Genomic DNA, 22,301 nt, shown 5'->3' with positions numbered 1-22,301 from the left:
ATCAATGCCCACCAGTGCATCCTATCAGTGTCAATCAGTGCCACCTCATCAGTGCCCATCAGTGCAGCCTATTAGTGTCCATCAGTGCCACCTCATCAGTGCAGCCTATCCGTGCCGCCTCATCAGTGCCCACCAGTGCAGCCTATCAGTGCCAATCAGTGCCACCTCATCAGTGCTCACCAGTGCAGCCTATCAGGGTCCATCAGTGCCAGGTCATCAGTTCCCATCAGTACAGCCTATTAGTGTCCATCAGTGCCCATCAGTTTCCATCTGTGCCACCTCATCAGTACCAACCAGTCCATCTTATCAGGGTCCATCAGTGCCAGGTCATCAGTTCCCACCAGTGCAGCCTATCAGTGTCCATCAGTGCCACCTCAGTGCCCACCAGTGCAGCATCGTCAGACAATCCACACAAGCAGCCAGTTCAAGTGCACATCACATTGGGGAGAAGGACCTACATGCCAGCCAGCGCGCTCTGGGGGTCCCCATCAAATCTGCGCTCTGGGGATCTCAACGCTGCAGCTCCTACTCCGAACACCTTTACTTAGCTGCACCTGCAGCCTCTGCCTTCTCCCGACCATACAAGCTGCATTGGGCAGGGTCTGAGAGTCAGTGGCGCTCCCGGCCCCACTGCCTCACCTACTCCCTGTGGACTACAGCTGCTTCAATGTCAGTGGCATCGTGGGGCGCCCCCCAATGTGCAGGCAGTGTTTGCCCCACATTAAAGATGGCCCTGGTGCCACTTCTCTTAAACTGCTGCCTGGGTCCCGTGGACACAACATGACCCATGGTAGGGCTGGCCCTGCCTTAAAGCCGTGTTTATAATGGTAAAATAGTGCTAGAATGGATAATTAACCACAAGTGAGTTAAAACAAAAACGTCCATAAATTGTTTTTATGCATCGTGATCACGTTTTTTACTTGTCTATGGCTGTTTTTGTCAATAAAAACACCCTTTTTATCTGCACCATGTGGAGGCATATTCTTTTTGTTTTCACATTCACCGCATGAGGCCCAGTACCTCCAACCATTTTCCTTTCGGTGACCTTTTGAAAACTCTCGGATTCACGCTGGGACGGTTTGGTGAGAAGACCCATCCGGTCGCTGTCGGAGACCCTTACAGACCACAACCCAAGGGATTGGCGATTCCAGCTCCCATTCCACGTCATTGGTGACAAACTGCGCATGCGATTCCCGGTCGCTGACACGGGAATCCACGAGATCTGGTAAGAGGCTTTTTTGCATTTTGTCTGAATGATCCACCCTGTTGGAAAGTCGTTATAAGATGCCAGGTGACTTCTGACCACCATCAGATCACCACCACCTCTGGGAGTACCTATACCTCCTGCGCAGTTGGACATCCACATCCATTTATGGACGTTTTTGTTTTAACTCACTTGTGGTTAATTATCCATTCTAGCACTATTTTACCATTATAAACACATATGCTCATTTGTACATGCGCTGCATTTTTCCATATACCTATTTATTGTTTTTGTCAGACTGTATGCAGCAGCTTTTATTTATTTCACTGGTTAGCGCAGTGTTTTCTATTTACTTCAGATACCTGCCTTAAAGCCCAATTGAACGTTCAGTTTAAATTAGCTAAATGCAATCCAGGTGTATCAAAACAAAAAGTGTACAGAGTCTTAGGCTCGGTTCACACTGGGGCGACTTGTCAGGCGACATAGGAGCACTAATGGCACTGTGATGGCACCGTAGCAGCACTGAAGGGCACTCATGCTGCTGCAGTGTTTCTCTCTCCTCTCTTCACACTAATACAGCATCTGAGGAAAGGAGAAAGAAACACTGCAGCAGTGCGAGCTGAACCAGCCATGACGCCGGTTTGTTGACGAGTGCAAATTTTATCTTAATGCATTCTATGCATTAAGATAAAAAACCTTTTGTGCCAAAGTAACCCCCAGCCCTCTTAAGCCTATTCTTGATCCAGTGCTATGCACAAGACCAGCAGCTGTCTCTGCTCTCTCTCTCCTCATTGGACAGATTGATAGCAGCGGGAGCTATTGGTTCCCGCTGCTGTCAATCAAATCCTGTGACTGGAGGTGGGGCCGAGACTGTCTGTTTCTATAGACGCAGACAGGGCGGCTCAGTATTGAGCCTGCATGAGTGCCCCCATTGAAAGTGGCTTTCTATGGGGGCACTCACCGAAGAGGAGGAGCCAGGAGTGCCGGGGGGGACCCCACAAGTGGAGGATGGGGGCTGCTCTGTGGAAAACCATTGCACAGAGCAGGCAAGTATGACATGTTTATTACTTTAATTTTAAAAAAATTCAAGCTTTACAGCCACTTTCACAGATACCTTCTGCATGCCAGGTCTGGTAACAATGTATTAAACCTCCATCAACAAAAATTGTTACATGTGTAGCTAGCTAGCAGACAGCTAGCAACACCAATGAATGAGTAGCATTCAAAAACTGGACAGTTGCTTTAATTTTTTTTATTTTAAAACAAGTCAGCAAAGCATTCAGGTTACTAAAAAAACATTTGAGCATATTTAATATGGCAAGCAGTACAGAATAAAAAAATACATTTTGAGTTTCGTGGACATTGCTAAAAAGATATTATTTGTAGTTAGACCCTGGAATACACACTTCTGTCAAGTCTTCAGTAGATGAGTCTGAGCAACTACTAGATCAAGTCTATGGCAGCTCCCTCTTTGGCGATACCACACAGGTTGACATTACGCTGCATCTTGATATAACCATTATCTCCCCAGTCATCTCCCCAGCTATGAAAAAAAATTTTAAAAAATAAATGTTTGTGAAAAGGTTGCCATTTTATTAACTGAACTGAAAGGCAATTAAATGAAAATGGGTATAGAAGTAGATATCCTTCCAGGTCAACATGTAATCATCTGCTCAATCATCTCACACAGTTACATGACTCTACCTTCAGTGTGACCATGTGTTTTTTGCTCCAAGAATAGTGGGTGTCAAAGCCAAGTAAAAATTAAAATGTTCCAGAAAATTGTCTACCACTATAACACTAATGCCCTGAACACACGGTGGGATTTTCCGACAGAAAATGTGTGATAGGACCTTGTTGTCGGAAATTCCGACCTTGTGTGGGCTCCATCACACATTTTCCATCGGAATTTCCGACACACAAAGTTTGAGAGCAGGCTATAAAATTTTCCGTCAACAAAATCCGTTGTCGGAAATTCCGATCGTGTGTACACAAATCCGATGCACAAAGTGCCACACATGCTCAGAATAAATTAAGAGACAAAAGCTAATGGCTACTGCCCCTTTTATAGTCCCGACATACATGTTTTACGTCACCGCGTTCAGAACGTTCGGAATTTCCGACAACTTTGTGTGACCGTGTGTTTGCAAGACAAGTTTGAGCCAACATCCGTCGGAAAAAATCCATGGATTTTGTTGTCGGAATGTCCGATCAATGTCCGACCGTGTGTACAGGGCATATGTTCTCCTCAACTGCAAAGTATACCTCAATTTATATACCAACCCCACCAAAACTATTGTGTACCTGGGCTTTTGTTAGCATCAAAACATATTTTTTTCTCCATACAATTCAATGGAAAGCAGCTTTATGGCCCCCATGTGATGCAGCTGGGTTCACAGCTTTGCATACTTGATGTAGTCATGAGTTTGAGTATACTTCATTTTATATGTACTGTACATTTTGAGAATACCGCAGGAAGAGTGACAATCCCTAAAGAGTGAGGAGATCTGGGGCTTGGCCTTAATTTATTTAAGCTTTAGGGATTTTTATCTCGCTTGAAACCACCCATAAACATACCAATTTACAGTGCCTTGAAAAAATATTCATACCACTTAAAATTTTCCACATTTTGTCATGTTACAACCAAAAACGTAAACGTATTTTATTGGGATTTTATGTGATGGACCAACACAAAGTGGCACTTATTTGTGCAGTGGAAGGAAAATGATAAATGGTTTTCCAATTTTTTTACAAATAAATATCTGAAAAGTGTGGCGTGCATTTGTATTCAACACCCCGAGTCAATACGTGGTCCTAAAATGTACTCACTTTTTAGATATTTGTAAAAAATTTTGAAAACCATTTATCATTTTCCTTCCACTTCACAATTATGTGCCACTTACAGCTGTATGACTTTTTGGGTATGTCTCTACCAGCTTTGCACATCTAGAGAGTGACATTTTTTTTTAAGATTGCCCTGTATTTGGCTCCATCCATCTTCCCATTAACTCTTACCAGCTTCCGTGTCCCTGCTGAAAAAAAGTATCCCCACAACATGATGCTGATTGCTGCAACCACCATGTTTCACGGTGGGGATTGTGTGTTCAGGGTGATCTGCAGTGTTAGTTTTCCATTACACATAGTGTTTTGCTTTTAGGCCAAAAAGTTTAATTTTGGTCTAATCTGACCAGAGCACCTTTTTCCACATGTTTGTTGTGTCCCCCACATGGCTTCTCACAAACTGAAAACGGGACTTCCTATGTCTTTCTTTCAGCAATGGCTTTCTTCTTGCCACTCTTCTATAAAGACCAGATTTGTGGAGTGCACGACTAATAGTTGTCCTGTGGACAGATTCTCCCACCTGAGCTGTGGATCTCTGCAGCTCCTCCAGAGTTACCATGGATCTCTTGGCTGCTTCTCTGATTAATGTTCTCCTTGCCTGGCCTGTCAGTTTAGGTGAACGGCCATGACTTTGTAGGTTTGCAGGTGTGCCATACTCTTTCCATTTTTGGATGATAGATTGAACAGAGCTCCGTGAGATGTTCAAAGCTTGGGATATTTTTTATAAGCTAATCCTGCTTTAAATTTCTTCACAACTTTATTCCTGACCTATCTGGTGTGTTCCTTGGCATTCATGATGCTGTTTGTTCACCAAGGTTCTCTAACAAACCTCTGAGGACTTTGCAGAACAGCTATATTTATACTGAGATTAAATTACACAAAGGCGGACTCTATTTACTAATTAGGAGACTTCTGAAGGCAATGAGTTATGCTTGATTTTAGTTAGGGGTATCAGAGTAAAGGGGGCTGAATACAAATGCACGCCACACTTTTCAGATATTTATTAGTAAAAAATGTTGAAAAACCATTTATCATTTTCCTTGAACCTCACAATTATGCGCAACTTTGTGTTGGTCTATCACATAAAACCCCAATAAAATACATTTACGTTTTTGGTTGTAATATGAGAAATTGTGGAAAATTTTAAGGGGTATGAATATCTTTCCAAGGCACTGTATATTAAATTGAACATTTTAGAATTTGTGCTCTGAACGATTTCTCATTGGCATTGCCCTTTGGGATATGGAGAAGTTAGCACTTGTCATATGTCACAGGAACATATGTCCCTTTGGTGTACACTTGTACACAATGGGGGGGGGGGGAATGTATCAAAACTGAAGAAGACAAAATCTGGAGCAGCTGTGCATGGCATAAAAGATAGAAGCTGATTGGTTGCCATGCACAGCTGCTCTAGATCTTGGCTGCTCCAGTTTTGATCAATTTCGCTCAGTGTACTTGTGCCAACAGAAGTACAAAATAGCGAAGCTTAGGTACATAAAAACTAGACTTTACTTCAAGATCGTAAAAAAAAAAAAAAAATTGCAAAGATTTGAAATTATTTGTTTACCATTTACCAACCGGCCCATAGCCAAATGACGGCTGCAGGGCAGTTGGATAACTCTGGGAGCATGTACTATGATGTGATCCCGGAAAACTGCTCCCGCGCCCCCGGGGCGTGCACATGGAACATCCCGGATCACACGGCCGTTTACCATGTGATCGCTCCGTCAAATGACATCATGACGTCATGTTATGACGCCGGTTCCTCTCTCCCCTCTCTGTACCAATCGGTACAGAGGGGGAAGGATTGGATGGCAGCAGCGCTGTGGACTGGATGTGTAGTGCACACAGCGCTGCTCTGTGACATGTGCAGTCACATCCAGCCATCTATCCATCCATGCTCAGCCATCCCTCCATACTCAGTAATACCCTGCACTACTCTGCAATGCCCTGCAAAACTCTGCAATACCCTGCAATACTCTGCAATACTCTGCAATACTCTGCAATACCCCGCAATACTCTGCAATACCCTGCAATACTCTGCAATGCCCCGCAATACCCTGCAATACCCTGCAATACCCTGCAATGCTCTGCAATACTCTGCAATACCCCGCAATACTCTGCAGTACTCTGCAATACCCTACAATACTCTGCAATACCCCGCAATACTCTGCAATACCCTGAAATACCCTGCAATACTCTGCAATACCCCGCAATACTCCGCAATACCCCGCAATACCCTGCAATACTCTGCAATGCCCTGCAATACCCTGCAATACCCTGCAATACTCTACAATACTCTGCAATACCCTGCAATACTCTGCAATACCCTGCAATACTCTGCAATACCTCGCAATACCCCGCAATACCCTGCAATACCCTGCAATACCCCGCAATAATCTGCCATACCCTGCCATACTCTGCAATACCCAGCCATACTCTGCCATACCCAGCCATACTCTGCCATACCCAGCCATATTCTGCCATACCCAGCCATACTCTGCAATACCCAGCCATACTCTGCCATACCCAGCCATACTCTGCCATACCCAGCCATACTCTGCAATACTCGGTGATACCCAGCCATACTTTGCCATACCCAGCCATGCTCAGCTATACTCTGCCATGCTCAGCCATACTTGGCTGTACTCAGCCTCTGTATGTGGCCAGGCTGTGGAAGTCTCACATATGTGGTATCGCCGTACTCAGGTGGAGTAGGAGAATCTATTTTGAGGTGTCATTTTTGGTATGTACATGCTATGTGTTAGAAATATTGTATAAATGGACAACTTTGTGTTAAAAAAAAAATGCGTTTTAACCACTTCCTGCCCCCCGGCCGTCATACGACGTCCTTGACTTTGTGCGGGATATCTGAATGATGCTTGCAGCTACAGGCATCATTCAGATATCAGGTTTTGCAGCCGGCGATTCCCTACACCATAAGAATGATCATAGTGGCTGTTCCACTGCTTGATCATTCTTACGGGAGGCGAGAGGGGACATCCCCCCCCTCAGGTGCTTTTTTTTTTTCCACGTGTGCTCGCATGCAGAAGCGAACGCATATGTAAGTCCCGCCCACATATGAAAATGGTGTTCAAACCACACAGGTGAGGTATCGCTGCGATCGGTAGAGCAAGAGCAATAATTTTGGCTCTAGACCTCCTCTGTAACTCAAAACATGTAACCAGTAAAAAATTTTAAAGCGTCGCCTATGGGGATTTTTAAGTAGCGAAGTTTGGTGCCATTCCACAAGCGTGTGCAAATTTGAAGGGTGACATTGTTTTCTCTAGGGTCTTTGCTAAAAAAAACATATATAATGTTTTGGGGTTCTATGTAATTTTCTAGCAAATAAATGATGATTTTTACATGTAGGAGAGAAATGTCAGAATTGGCCTGGGCACTCCAGAACGCCTGAAGGTGCTCCGTGCATGTTGGGCCTCTGTATGTGGCCATGCTGTGTAAAAGTTTCACACATGTGGTATCGCCATACTCGGGAGTCATAGCAGAATGTGTTTTGGGGTGTAATTTGTGGTATGCATATGCCGTGTGTGAGAAATAACCTGCTAATATGACATATTTGTGAAAAAAAAAGAAAAAAAAATCTTGATTTTGCAAAGAATTGTGGGAAAAAATGACAACTTCAAAAAACTCACCATGCATCTTTCTAAATACCTTGGAATGTCTTCTTTCCAAAAAGGGGTAATTTGGGGGGTATTTGTACTTTTCTGGCATGTTAGGGTCTCAAGAAATTAGATAGGCAATTCAGATATTGGCACCATAGCTTTTGGACTCTATAACTTTCGCAAAGACCAAATAATATACACTGATTTGGGTTATTTTTACCAAAGATATGTAGCGGTATAAATTTTGGCCAAAATATATGAAGAAAAATTACTAATTTGCAAAATTTTATAACAGAAACGAAGAAAAATGCATTTTTTTACAGAATTTTCGGTATTTTTTCTTTTATAGCGCAAAAAATAAAGAACCTAGCGGTGATTAAATACCACCAAAAGAAAGCTCTATTTGTGTGAAAAAAGGGACAAAAATTTCATATAGGTACAGTGTTGCATAACTGAGTAATTGTCATTCAAAATGTGAGAGCACCGAAAGCTGAAAATTGGTCTAGTTATTAAGGGGGTTTAAATGCCCAGTGGTCAAATGGTTAACAGGCTTGCATTTTGGTGTTTCTGTCCTAATTGAGAGAGCCCTATAATCTTCTAAACCAATGCTTAAAGAGAAATGGATTCCATATGCTTTTAGTTATAGGCAGACTGTCCTATAAATAGTTAAAATCAGTCATCCCTTTGTAGCATTTATCCATCCCAAGTTTTAGACAAAATGAAATGAAAATGTTTGACCATTATGATACATACCTGTTCCTTACTATCCAGTAATCTATATCCTCTTCCTCCTCTTCATTATATTCTGAGCCATATCCTACTACAATTACGGCATGATTGAGCTCTTCACTACATTCTCCAGTGAAGATACCTGATAAAAATTGAAAGAGTGAGAAATTAACTTACTTCAGCTCAGCTGCCTACTTTATGATCATGGATAGGCAACCTTACTGAGATAGCAAATAATATTTTCTGTTATCATTCTATTGTTTTTTACATGCCACAGTTAGAACTTTTTATGAGACAAGTTAGCACCACCATAGCGCATAGATCTACAAATCCCAAATTTGTGTGGTGGACATCTCTATAGGGCTTATAGTCCCACGATCTGCTCTGTAATGATGAATGTGACAGTTCCCAAACCCCAGTCATAGTCAGACACTAAAGCCGCGTACACACAATCGGATTTTCCGACGGGAAATGTGTGATGACAGGCTGTTGGCGGAAAATCCGACCATTTGTATGCTCCATCGGACAATTGTCGGATTTTCCGTGGACAAAAAGTTGGATGGCAGGTTTTAAAATTTTCCACGTTGTCGGATTTTCCAAGCGTGTGTACGCAAGTCCGTCGGACAAAAGTTCAAAGTACAAACACGCATGCTCGGAAGTAAGGATGAGCCAGAAGCGGTCGGTCTTGTAAACTAGCGTTCGTAATGGAGTATTAACATTTGTGATGTGGCAAATTATGAAATCTCCAAATGCAGCGCACAGTTCTCTTCTTTTTTAGTGGGATAATAATGAAGCTGCTTTGCTGGTGATACTGATGGAGTTATTGCAAACAAATTTTTTTTTCTAGTGATATTAAGAATAATATTATTATGCTTTTTTTTTTTTTTTTTTGGGCAAGTTACCACAACACCATTATCCCGTAGTTTTTAAGATCAAAGATACAACAATGTTGGTGTCCCTTGTCAATTTTACATTGTATTTTTTTAAATGTAACTGCCTACTCCCAAAATGTCATTTGAAGTAAAACACATAGCCAAGTATTATTCTACACAATTTTTTCATTGTGCATTAAAAAAGAAAACAAATAAAGTTAGACATGCTATCTGCCAATAGAACCAAAAAGTGCATTCTATGGATCCAAAAATATAGAAAATATAACAAATCAAATCATTATTATTCAACCAAAAAATAAAATAAAAGCCTTGTGCATGTGTCCTGCTTCTTAATATAGGGGGGTCAACAATGCCAAGAGTTGGTGAAAGCAGGGGTCCCTCATCCGAAGATAATTCCGAAAAACATCTGGATAATTCTCCTGGAGCTCCTGTAGCAAAGGCATATGACATAATTGGTCAAGATTAATAAAGTAACCAGTTTTTGGTCCAAGAACTCCTCCTCCTCCTGTTCTTGCACTGGACTTGGGTCAAAGCAATAACTCCAAGGCCAATAATTAATAACACATTATGTCCTCCGATCCCGCAGCATGGCTGCTTGACGAATGGCCGTTCAGAAACTAACTGAAAAGCATGAAATGAAAAGCGCAAATCAACACTCACCAAACTTCTACTAACACGAAATTAGCAGAAGGAGCCCAAAGGGTGGCGCTAAAGAGCTGAAGAACCATGTAGTACGTCACTACGTTCGTGTGTGTTGGCCGACAATTCCTAGCCATTTGTATGCAAGACAAAATCCAGGCAAATGCCTTCGGACAAAAGTCAGAGGTTTTGTCTGCGGAAAATCCGATCGTGTGTACGAGGCTTTAGACAGATTTTTCTCAGCCCTTTTGCTCCAAAGAAACCTGTAGCCTCCCTGGCGGTATGATTATATCAGATTTTTGAATCTCAAAGTGGTACGTTGTTTTGCATAGAAATTTGGCAATTTATACTGTATTGTAGGCCTGTAATTCTTAGTAATAACACACTTAAATCTGTCCAAACAAGAGTTTAGTAGACATCCCGGGTATGATAAAGTTTGAAACACAAAATCATAAATTATAATATAATAAATAACTATAAATAATTATAAAAAATAATAATATAATAATAATAAAATTAATTTCCCCACAATTCACTATCGCTCAATTCTGCAAGAGTTCTTTACTATCGCTGTTTTTTAGCTGGACTAAAACCACTCTTGACGTAAAGGGACCCATGGACAATTTCAAGTTTCCAGGCAGAAAGAACAGTATATAGAATATAATACTGCATGCAGGGCACTGGACAAAGCACTAGGGACAAACGGGAGGTGAAATGATTTGATACACTAATGTAATCTGTAAGATTACAGTGTACTGTATGTGTTATGTATTTTGTACTTTTTGAATTTGCTGCCTGGCTCCGCCCCCATGCATCACAGCGCTCACAGGGAACGGAGCCCGGAACACAGAGCATCGGGCGGATGATCCAGTGGAGGACACAGCACGATGACATAGCAGGATCCTGGTGACAAAGTAAGTATGCTGTACCAGGATTCTGTAATGCAATCCCAAGTGTGGCTCAGGGTTACCGCTAATGGTACTGAAATTTAACCCCAAGCCACGGAATACTCAGGAATACTGCCAGGAGGGTTAAAATAATTTTGAGGTCTCGAGGAACCCTTGCTAAAACCATTGGCGGTAAGTGGGAGAAATTCTCCTAACAATATAATTGGTGTTATGCAGCTGGCTCTACTAAGTGGTTTTGGCCCTGAGACTATACAGGCAGCGTCAAATAGGAGGTCCCCTATCAATCCCTGGAGGGGGCCTAAGGTTTCATAGAACCCTGGTTGAGAATGGCTTCTCTAAAAGGTATGTACTGTCTATGCATGATGTGAAACTTGTGTTCCTCAGACCAAGAATGTTGTGTACACCAAGGTGTAACAAAGGCTCTGTCAGGTATAAAGCCATGATGGATCCAACCTAAAGCTACAACAGATAAAGTGCAGATGTGTAGGTTTTATGAAAGCATGTTTGGATGACTGATCTGTACATTTTTATATCAGTGGAAGAGGAAAGAGGTAGTGTAGAAGGATATCCACAGTGCGAGTTTATCTCAAGAGAAAGCTATAATGATTGGTCAAAAAAAATCAGATTCTTCTCTCATGAACAGACAGCCATGTTGTTTATGGAAAAATCATATAGAACTAGACTCACAGATATTCAGTCATTTTGTAAGCTCATTGTAATTAACCCAACTGGGCTACAATATTCTGTCAGCACCTTGTGGACCTGTGACATCTTCATGCAAAAAAGACAGTAGAGTTGGTATAGAGCATGTTCACTTGACTTAGTGAATAGGGTGAAGCTGTGTTACCTTCACTCACTAGAACTAGTGTCTGAACCTTAATATTTTCCCTCTATTCCTGTTCTGGTGATAACCCAAAATTTGGGATTTTCTTTTACATTCACCCTTGGTGATAACGGTAAACAGAACAAAGAGAGAGGGTGAATCTTCCGAACAAGGGGCATAGACAGCATTAAAAACCCGACAAGTATTCTTATCCCTCTCCACTCTAGTTATACTTTAATATTCACATTGGTAACTGAACAGCCACTACTCCTTTAATAAATCAACCTCAATGCAGGTTCTATAGTGCATACTTTACTTTTTCCTGTTGTAACTTACCATCTTTGTACAAACCAAAATCATCACTTGCATCAATTGATACAGCAATAGGTCCATCTACTGCCACAGACGATGCCATGTTCTCTTCTTCAAACATGTTGTAGTATTTGGTCACATTAAATATTAATGACTTTTCAGGTTCGTAGGCACATGCTGCTTTCTAAGAGAAAATATATAAAAATAAAATAAGCAACCATAACTTCTGAATATTATGATTTATTGCCTTCTACCATCCTGCTATGTTCTGTTGTAAAGTATCTATGCTAAATACCTTTTACATTTCCATGCAGCTCAGTGCATGAATGACTGTGTGTCATGAGAATTCTTCACAGGGCAGATGAATATTAATTAACAGTAATAGAAAAAAAAATAATACTTCATGTTACTGGTATAATGGAGATCACCTTTAGGCTAGATTCAGATATTCACAGTTCTGCTCTGAGCAGTTCTCGCAGGTCCTTTCATTGGGTTTCTGTACTTGTGTTTCCTGCAGAAAAAAGGTTCCCAAACTTTTGGCACTACGCGTTCCCGCATGTGGGTAACCACACCACATTTTTCAGTGCATGGCGGTTAATGGCACCTCTGCACGTTTTCTTAAAAGCAGAGGTGTGTTTGATGCGTCTTCCCGCACCCACAGATGTGAACCTATCTTTAGCCTTGGGCACCCGCAGGGATGGAGCTGGTAAGACCCTGTCTGATTTTGTATTGCCATCTCTCCCCCTACTGGAGAGATCAAGACAGTAATTATGAAAATTCCCTCCTGCTGCCATTTTTAATAAAGTACAAAAGGATTAGACTGTCGCAATGTTTTCATTTTTGTCAATGCTCTCCTGTACTGGTGACAACTAATCCGCATTTCTTACACACACACATCAGAAGATCCGGAAGTGAATGAAAATCTCAACAGGATCATTAAAAGAAATAAAAACTTGACAGTAATTGTAAATCTTCTGCAATATATAAAACTAAAAAAACTTTTTGTGGCATATACAAGTTAAAGAGAAACTTCACATTGCCTAAAAAATCCTTAACATTTGTCCCTGTATTAAAAAAGAAAAAGAAAAAGAAAAATACCTAATATCCATGGAGTCCAGCATTGTCTAGCATGAAGCAAACATTCTCTCTTTACCCCTCTTCTACAGAGTTGCAATCTTTAATGGAGATCCAATGCATGTGCAGACAAGTCATGAATCTCATTGACCTGGAAAAGACCCATGTCTGTACTTAATGCACCAGATCCCCCCACATGCGCATGCACACTGCGGGTCTCTTCTAGTTCTCTGGCAGGGACCACATAGTGTGTGCATGAACAACATCTCACAAACAGCTTCCAGGTTGTGTGACATAGCTATCCCAGAAGCAGTTAGCTACACATGCTCACACACTCTGTGGGGTAGAGAAATGGCAGAAATCTGTGTCTTGGCTGCGCCGTAGGGAGCCATAACATCACCCTGACTTAGGTCAGGAATTAGCAAGTAAAAAAAATGTTTTGTTTTTTTTTTGAAAAATGTTTATTGGGTTTTACAGCATACAATAGTATACAGCTGAGTATAACAATGGTTATCAAGCATTTACGATCAAAATCTTCAAAAAAATGTTTTAATTGAAAAAAAATTTTGACTTTTCAAAGGTTTTTTTTGCTAATGTGTAAAAGAGAAGGGGGAAGAGGCAGAGGAGAGGACCTTGGGTAAAGTTCCGCTTTAAACTGGACAGACACAGCTCAAATTTACGCCAATTTATGTGAATTGTCTGAAATCTGAGCCATTGGTGGCCCTTCTGACAAAGCCAAACAGTGACTGCAGCCAGTTAGCATGCAGTCACTGTTTGAGTATTCTGACAGCTGTGGTTGTTAGCTGTCACGATACAATAATCGGCAGCTGGAAATTTATCCATCTGTGCTGTACAGCGTGGATGGAGGAACCTATGGATTTCTCTCATTCAGCCAGCTGGGCTGAACAAGTGAAATGTTTACTTGTATGGACAGCTTTAGCCTTTAATGATGCAAAATAAATCTACAGAAAAACAATTACTTTAAAGGAGCCTACCCGATCTGAGTACTCATAGTCTTGAGCCTTCATGATACCATTGTGTGCAACATAGTCCATAGCATGTGCTGGATCTCCACCACAACATCCGCCATTATCATTGTCACAGTCCACAATCTGCTGCTCACTTAGTTCAATAAGCTCATTAGTCTTAATGCAGTTACGAGCCTCAACTACACCCACCTGAAATAATACAACAATACATATAATGGTAAGTTACTTTGTTTGAACTGTTTCTTTACAGCAATTGGAGAAAACAATTGTCAGGAACTGCAGAAACAGAACAAGGAGTCCACAAGCCAATGGTGTCATGTCATGTCAGTTATTATTTATAAAATGTTTTAAGGTTGTATATTTAGGCTGTCCATACATGGCCCAATAAAAAGAAATAATGAGAATAGTATTTAATACTGAATCTCTCTGTATAGAGCAGCCTTTCTCAACCTTTTCAACACAGAGTAACCCTTGAAATAACTTTGCGTACTCAGGGAACCCCTGCTAAAATCTACTATATCTACAACTCAAGGTGTATTAGTGTGATGGTCAGTGGGAAGAATGCTCCTTACACTTGTGGTCATTGAGATGAATTACCACCTTACATATAGTTAGAAAGATCAATGGTGTCATTGGGAACTTATCTGAGAGGCAGAAGTTGCTCATTGCTCAGGGAACCTCTAAAAACATCTGGAGAAACCCTAGGGTTCCATTAAACCCTGGTTGAGAAATCCCGATCACAGAGCATGCTATAAGGAACCTATGTTCCCTTTGCTGTAGGGACCGCAACATTCAGGGATGTACAATGTAATACTGACATATAATCACACACATAGGTTGGACTTGATGGACTTGTCTTTTTTCAACCTCACCTACTATATATGTAACTATGTAACAAAGCCTTCACTGCACTTGCTATGTATCCATCCGTTAGCTCAGGGGTCTCCAGACATTCTAAAGAAAGGATCAATTTGCGGTTCTTCAGACTTTAGAGGGCCAGACTGTGGCCAGTAGGAGTAGAACCTGCACCAGCATCAGTAGGAGTAGACAATGGGGTTGATTTACTAAAGGTAAATAGACTGTGCACTTTGCAAAGTGTAGTTGGACTCTGCAAGTGCAGCTGCTCCAGAGCCTAGTAAATGAGCAGAAGCTCTGCTGACTTCCATTATTCAATCATGTGGTGCTCAGATACATTTAAGTTATGGTAGCTCATGAGTTGCACTCTGTTGATCTGGAGCAGGACGATTAAATATTTTGTTTTTGCTGAAGTGTATGTCAATACAGCAGTCTTTAGTGCAGAGACAATGGGAGGGGTAGAACTGTACCATCTGTGTGCACAGACTGTATATGTGACTTCCACCATATGCTGCATTAAAGTTTCAGAAGTATTTTAATTACCGTTGCAAATGCCCAGCAGGATCCACAAATGCCTTGATTTTTAACACGGGTAACACACTTTGAGTCTCTCCAGTCAACTGATTCTGGTATATTTAAGTTTCTTGAATAGGTCCGCACAGGAACGTTTGTCCTCATGGTGCCTCTTTTCTTTTTTGACGAAAGGCAGCTCTTGGAGCTACGTTCCTTTGGAGCCTGGACGAAAAAACATTAGTAAATTTTATAACCCAAGTATGATAATGAGTTTATTAATTGCAAATATAGAATACATCTACTTTTACTATAGTGTTAAAATGTTACAAATAAAACTATATATAATGCACGACTGAGCACATATTTTAAGTAATTGTTAGTATTCATGTAATTAGTTTTTCCAGCATTGAAAATACATTTTTACAGTTTTATTTTATTCTGCAGCTAGCAATGATGTTTACGAGTTGCCAATAAACGTAGTAGTATTAGACCCCAAAACAAACATTTAATTTATATTGCAGCTTACCAGTCCTTAAATGTGGTGCCTGAATTTAATTTCTTCAGCTTTGTTTCCTCTATTTTGACCTTTGTTTTACACAAAATTAAAGTGGTTCTAAAGGTTCAAGGTAAAAAAACCTTCTGTGTGCAGCACCCCCCCCCCCAGTAATACTTACCTTAGCCCCTTTGCGATCCAGTGATGTGCACAGTAGCCCCGGCTCTCTGGGGATTCTTCCTCCTCATTGGCTAAGACAGCAGCGGGAGCCATTGGCTCCCACTGCCGTCAATCACAGCTAGTGAGCCAATGAGAAGAGAGAGGGGGCGGGGCCGAGCCACTGCTCTGTGTCTGAATGATCACACAGAGCAGCAGCTTGGGATGTTTGCTCTGGGGGCACTCGGCAGCCAGGAGCACCAGCAGGGGACCCGAGAAGAGGAGGATTGGTGCTGCTCTGTGCCAAACCACTGCACAGAGCAGGTAAGTATAACATGTTTGTAATTGTTTTTCTTTTAACTTGCCTTTAATATCACTCTAATAAAAGCTGATCATCGTAAGTACCCCTGCCAGTGGTAAATGTCTCAACCTGTTACTTTTGCTCGACAGCTTGGTCTGTTAAAGGTAAAAAAATAACAGACTTACTGGCTGGATCACAGAGCAGGTAGGTATAACATGTTTATTGTTTTAGGTAAAAAAAAACTAACATTTTAGTACAACTTTAAAAAAGACTTTTTCTGGAGAAGCATATTGGTCTTATTATTTGAAATCAGTCACCGCATGTCAACAAAGTAAACATATACATTAACCACTTGCCGACCGCCGCACGCCAATTTACATCGGCAGAATGGCATGGGCAGGCAAAAGAGCGTACCCGTACGTCCCTTTGAATTTGCCGCCTAGTGGGCACGCGCACGCCCACCGTGCTCCGTGGGTCCTGCAAACTCGATGTTCACCAGCAGCCCGCGATTGCGGCGAGGAGAGGCAGAACGGGGAGATGTAAACAAGGCATTTCCCTGCTCTGCCTAGAAAAATGACAGGGATCTACTGCTCCCTGTCATCGGGAGCAGTGATCTCTGTCATGTTGTAGTGAGCCCATCCCCCCTATAGTTAGAACACACCCAGGGAACACACTTAACCCCTTGATCGCCCCCTAGTGTTTAACCCCTTCCCTACCAGTGTCATTTATACAGTAGTCAGTGGCGATTTGTAGCTCTGACCGCTGTATAAATTTCAATGGTCCCAAAATAGTGTCAAAAGTGTTCAATCTGTCCACCATAATGTCGCAGTCCCGATATAAATTGCAGATCGCCGCCATTACTAGTAAAAAAAAATAATAATAAAAATGCCATAAATCTATACATTTTGTAGACGCTATAACTTTTGCACAAACCAATCAATATACACTTATTGCGATTTTACCAAAAAAATGTAGAAGAATACATATCGGCCTAAACTGTGGAAGAAATTTTTTTTTTATATATATTTTTGGGGGATATTTATTATAGCAAAAAGTAAAAAATATTGTTTTTTTTTTCAAAATTGTCAGTCTTTTTTTGTTTATAGCTCAAAAAATAAAAACCGCAGATGTGATAAAATACCACCAAAAGAAAGCTCTTTTTGTGGGGAAAAAGGGACGTCAATTTTGTTTGGGTGCAACGTCACACGAATTCGCAAAAAATGCTCTGGTCGGGAAGGGGGTAAAATCTTCTGGGGCTGAAGTGGTTAAAATCTGGGTGCTCATTGGATAATATTAAAACTGTACAATCAGTGACATCAAGTACCAAATCTGTTTAGGCTTACTCTGCATAATAGAAAAAAGAATAGCGGAGGACATCCAAATCCACTCTGTTTTAGAATGGTATAGAGAAGGGAAGAGAGTCAGAAGAAGGAAGAGGAGGAAAAGGACTTCATTTCATTTTAGATTCGATTATGGTAGAGAAGGGTTGGAGCCTCTTTCAGGTTATTATTTTCTCAGAGTCCTTATTGGAGAGATTTCACTCTTATAAGGCAAAAAGATAAAATAGGTATATATCCACAATGTGAGCACAGACAGAAATATAATTCCTAAAAGGAACTTGAACTCTTCCCCACTTTGGCTGGAGTAAGGCTGTAAATATGTGACCACGTGATGATACCTGTTACCTTCAAATGGATCTAACTTCAAAAGGTGTTTTACTTTACAACATTCTCTGGGGATAAGGAAAAAAAATACTGCTTGTTCTAGCACTACTGTCCCCAAACACTTACCTGAGTCCTGTCACCAATCCAGCACTGCCCTGGCTGCAGTTCACTCACTTCTTGGTCTCACAGATGACATTGAGAGCAGCGGGAGCCATAGACTCCTGCTGCTATCAGTCAAACTCCTGTGAGGAGGGAGCAGGGGCATGGCTTACCAGCACTGTGTGTGTCTATAGACACACACAGCCCAGTTTGGGAGCGTGCCCACATGAGTGACCCCCATAGCACAAGGGGGCAGTCGGAGGAAGAAGGAGCAGATAGTGCTGGTGGAGGACCACCAAGGAGGAGGTAAGGGACTGCTCTAATGTACCTGTAATAAATAAATAAATACAATTTTTAATTCAGAAAAATGTTGGGGTGTTCTGGCCGGGGGGGGGGGGGTCGGGGGATTGCTGTACTAACATCCCAGCCCGCTGGGTTAAATGAGAAAAAAAACTAATAGTGTGTATCAGGCCTAAAACACAAAGCATGCTAGCCTCCTATTTAATAAAATGTGTGCAACTGAACCAGAAGGAGCATCAAACAAATGTTTCTCCACAAGAGACCAAAAGTTGAACAAAAGCCAGCCAATGCGGACAAGACAGCCAACGCAGTTGCTGATTGTTCACTAACACGGGCATTCACACACTGAATGTTGTCTTAGCTTGGATTCAGGTTTCCTTGGTCTAGTTTGTTCCAGTATGAGAAGACCAGTGCATGAACATGGTCGTGTTTCTGTGCCTAAGGTCACTAACAGACGTGTATTAGCAGGTCTTGGTAATTGATTTATTGGCAGCACGTACATAGGCTCATGTGAATTCTCAGCACTGGCCTCAAAATAAGCCAGAGTGTGGAATGAACAGATTGCTAAGTGGTCTTCAGCTAGTTTCTGACTTACCTGTGACCTGACCTGCTACTTCAACTTCTGTATGCAACAAAGTATGCCTTTGTCCTGTCTCTGAATTGTTGTCTGTCCATTGTGACATTGGTCTATGTTTCCTGCCTTCTTATTTGGTACCTTGCTGCCCATCTGTTGACTGACCTCAGCCTGTATCCTGACACTGCCTCTGCCTTATGCTCCTATACCTCCCTGCCTAGCTGTTGCTGACCTTGGCCTGTATCCTGATGCTGTTCCTGTCTTCTGATTCAGTACCTTGCTGCTCAGCTGTTTACGACCTTCAGCTTGTTTCCTGGCTTCGTTCTTGTCTGCTGATTGGGTGCTACCTTGTTCCTGCATCTAGTTCTTAACCAGTGGACTACTGTCATCTGTTCCTCACATCTGGGAGCTGGAGCTGTATGCAACATTGCCCCTCTGCCACTCTTTGTCGCCACGTCATCTGTCACTACTACCAGTGGTATTGGACAAGAGGTGCAATAGAAGCCTCCTCTTTATCTTGATTTCAACCAGGTAGGTAACACTTAGGCCCTTTTCACACAAGCTGATCCCCTGCTGATCAGAGAAGAGCGGGCGGATGGCACATCCATTAATTCTGAGCGGACACAGACTCTGCTATCCATTTACACCTGGCTGTCTCCAATCCAGTCTGCCTAAATGGCAGAGAATAGAGTCTTCCCTCTTTTTTTTTTGTAGCAGACCTGATCGGACCTGGAGGTAGGGAAGTAAAAATGGACACAAGTCAGTTTATACAAACCTGTCCATAGGAACGCATAGACCTTCTGATCAGGTCTACCTGAAAAACTGACAGGCAAACCTGATTGGAACATTCGTCTGAAAGAGACGTTAGAGTGCATTAGATACTGGTTTAACCACTAAATCCCTGATGAAGAGGGATTGTTTGGGCCTCCAAAACATGTTGCCTGCCTTTTTTCTTCCTTTCGGTTACTTGCGGAAGCAAATAAATTCTTTTGGACTCAAAACAAGTATTTGGTGCTCCTTCTTGCTCAATTATACATAGATCATTAAAGTCAGGTTACCTCTGCACCTTGGTAAGGACCCCCATTTTGTAGAGAGCTGCCAAACCTCAAAGTCATTGGGCTGAGCTAAGGACTTCTATTTGTACCACTTAAATATATAACCACGTTTGTCTCACATATGGCAGCAACAACCTCTATCTACTATTGACTAAGTAACATGTAGATTCACTAATGTACATCTGATTGAGATTTGGTGAATAACCCATGAATAATATTCTGGGACCCCATGTTTTGCTTATTGTTAAAAATGCCAGATTGCTAGCCCCTGATCAATATTCTTCTTATATATGACCAGCCTAACAAACCAACCATAGGGTATTAACTAGTTCTTTCCATTTATGTTTATCATGTTGTAGCAGTAATGTTTAATCTTACCATATCTGCAAACTTGTTCATCTCCATTCTGTACTTTGTGAGACCCTGTTCATACTTTTGATTGTGATTCTGCACTTTATGCCATGTTGCTTCCCAGGCCTTTCTGCGAAATGTTGCATCATGTGCAGTGACATATCTCTTTCCTGCAAAAAGGAAAGCTCAGGATTTCATATTACCACTTTAGAGCAACATAACTGGATATTCTGTACAGCACTAGAAAACTGTAGTTGTTCTCCTCACCATCATAGTGACTATTACCTTGTTTCCTCGAAAATAAGACCTAGCGTGATTGTCGGTGAGGGCTGCAATATAAGCCCTACCCCCCAAATAAGCCCTAGTTAAAGTCCTTGTAGGTCTTATTTTCAGGGTAGGGCTTATTTTCGTGGAAACAGGGTAGGGCTTATTTGGGGGGTTGGGCTTATATTGCAGCCATCACCGACAATCACGCTAGGTCTTATTTTTGGGGAAACAGGGTAGAAGCCAGTCTCTACATAGCCAGATTGTCTAAAATGATCTGTTATTTGCTATTTGCTCTTATTGGATCATATATGGCCAGCATCTGTTAGCCTTAACAGACGTCTAACCCGTTTGAAGATGCCCTTTCCCAGTGCAGGGCCTATTACATACAGCAGGATTCACTATACATTAATGAAACCTCTAAGCCAGAGTGATGTGGGTAATGGCAGCTTAAAGCCTAAATGTTGTTTACAGCAGTGGTCCAATATGCCCCTTTCTTAATCTGGCCATAGCTGACCAAATCTCAGCCGGTTCATCAGAAACCAGCCAAGATTCAATCCATCTATGGGCAGGCTGGTTGTACTGATGTCGATCCATCAATTGACTTCAGTACAACCAGTCTTTTGGATTTTTTACATTTGATTACTGCCGGCGGCTAGTGCACAACAGCGATGCAAGAGGGATTCCCCCATCAACACTAACTATGTTTAATTGAGCGATTAATTTAGATTAATTAGTTTAATTGAGCGATTTGCAAATCTCATCATCTATGGAATGCTTTCGTTTTGTCTTAGCAGGGGGCGCTGGACTGCTGCAGATTGCTGCTTTTACATAGAGTGTAGTGATCATTATCTGCAAGCTGAATTTTGTCCTGACACTAGAGCTGAAAAAATGGAAAGACAAAAAGTTGAATTTTTTTTAGCACCCTATGTTTGACGGGTGAAAAAGTAGATTTTTTTTTGCGCCCTATGTTTGTCTAAATAGTTTTGTATAAAACTACAATTGGGCATCAAAATGTATCTCAGGCCAAAACATTTTTTATCTAGAAAGAGTTGGGAACAATAAGATCCCTTTTCATGTTTTCTTCTTTTGGCACTGTCTTGCCCCATTTGAAAGATATTCCTTCACTTCCTGTCCCGGTGACAAAGTTGGCACTAGAAGAATGAGGGTAGATCTCTCTCAAATGGATGCAATGGCAATAAAAACACTATTTGTTAGTAGTGTAGGGAAGTCTAAAAGCTTGATTAGCTTTTAATTGCTCTAGACATGTGCAGGATGAAAAAATTAGTTTAGTTTCGTTTAGTTTCGATTCGTTATTTAACTAAATTCGTTTAGTTAAATTAGTTGCATTCGTTACATTCGTTTTCGGGATTCGTTTCGTATTCGAATTTGAAAAAATTCTACCGCATTCGAAAAAAACGATCAAATTCGAAAAAATTCTACCGCATTCGAATTTGAAAAGGTAAACTATATATAACCATTTTGCGAAATTCGAATTTCAATGAATAATGAAATCGAATTCCAATAGAAAAGATTGGAATAGAATAGAAAAACAATAGAACAGAATAGAAAAAAATATAATATATTCTATTCTAATCTTTTCTATTCAAAATCAAATTCATTCTGTACCAAATTCCAATT

At 41.3% G+C, this 22,301-nt stretch overlaps 1 protein-coding gene across 1 annotated transcript in view; it reads right to left on the bottom strand.

Moving 5' to 3' along the window:
• Positions 1 to 2,440: 2,440 nt before the first annotated feature.
• Positions 2,441 to 22,301, bottom strand: part of LOC141131540 (procathepsin L-like) — a 39,638-nt gene continuing 19,777 nt past the window's right edge. The window contains exons 3-8 of the mRNA XM_073618923.1: positions 20,424 to 20,566; positions 15,434 to 15,625; positions 14,042 to 14,224; positions 11,997 to 12,156; positions 8,422 to 8,539; positions 2,441 to 2,747 (exon numbers count right to left, since the gene is read on the bottom strand). Coding sequence (XP_073475024.1) covers positions 2,648 to 2,747; positions 8,422 to 8,539; positions 11,997 to 12,156; positions 14,042 to 14,224; positions 15,434 to 15,625; positions 20,424 to 20,566 — 896 coding nt within the window. The 3' untranslated portion in view covers positions 2,441 to 2,647. The remainder of the gene's footprint in view (positions 2,748 to 8,421; positions 8,540 to 11,996; positions 12,157 to 14,041; positions 14,225 to 15,433; positions 15,626 to 20,423; positions 20,567 to 22,301) is intronic.

The sequence above is a fragment of the Aquarana catesbeiana genome, linkage group LG03 (genome assembly GCF_042186555.1).
Source record: "Aquarana catesbeiana isolate 2022-GZ linkage group LG03, ASM4218655v1, whole genome shotgun sequence".
NCBI lineage: Eukaryota > Metazoa > Chordata > Amphibia > Anura > Ranidae > Aquarana > Aquarana catesbeiana.
This window is presented reverse-complemented; position numbering and strand designations above follow the sequence as displayed.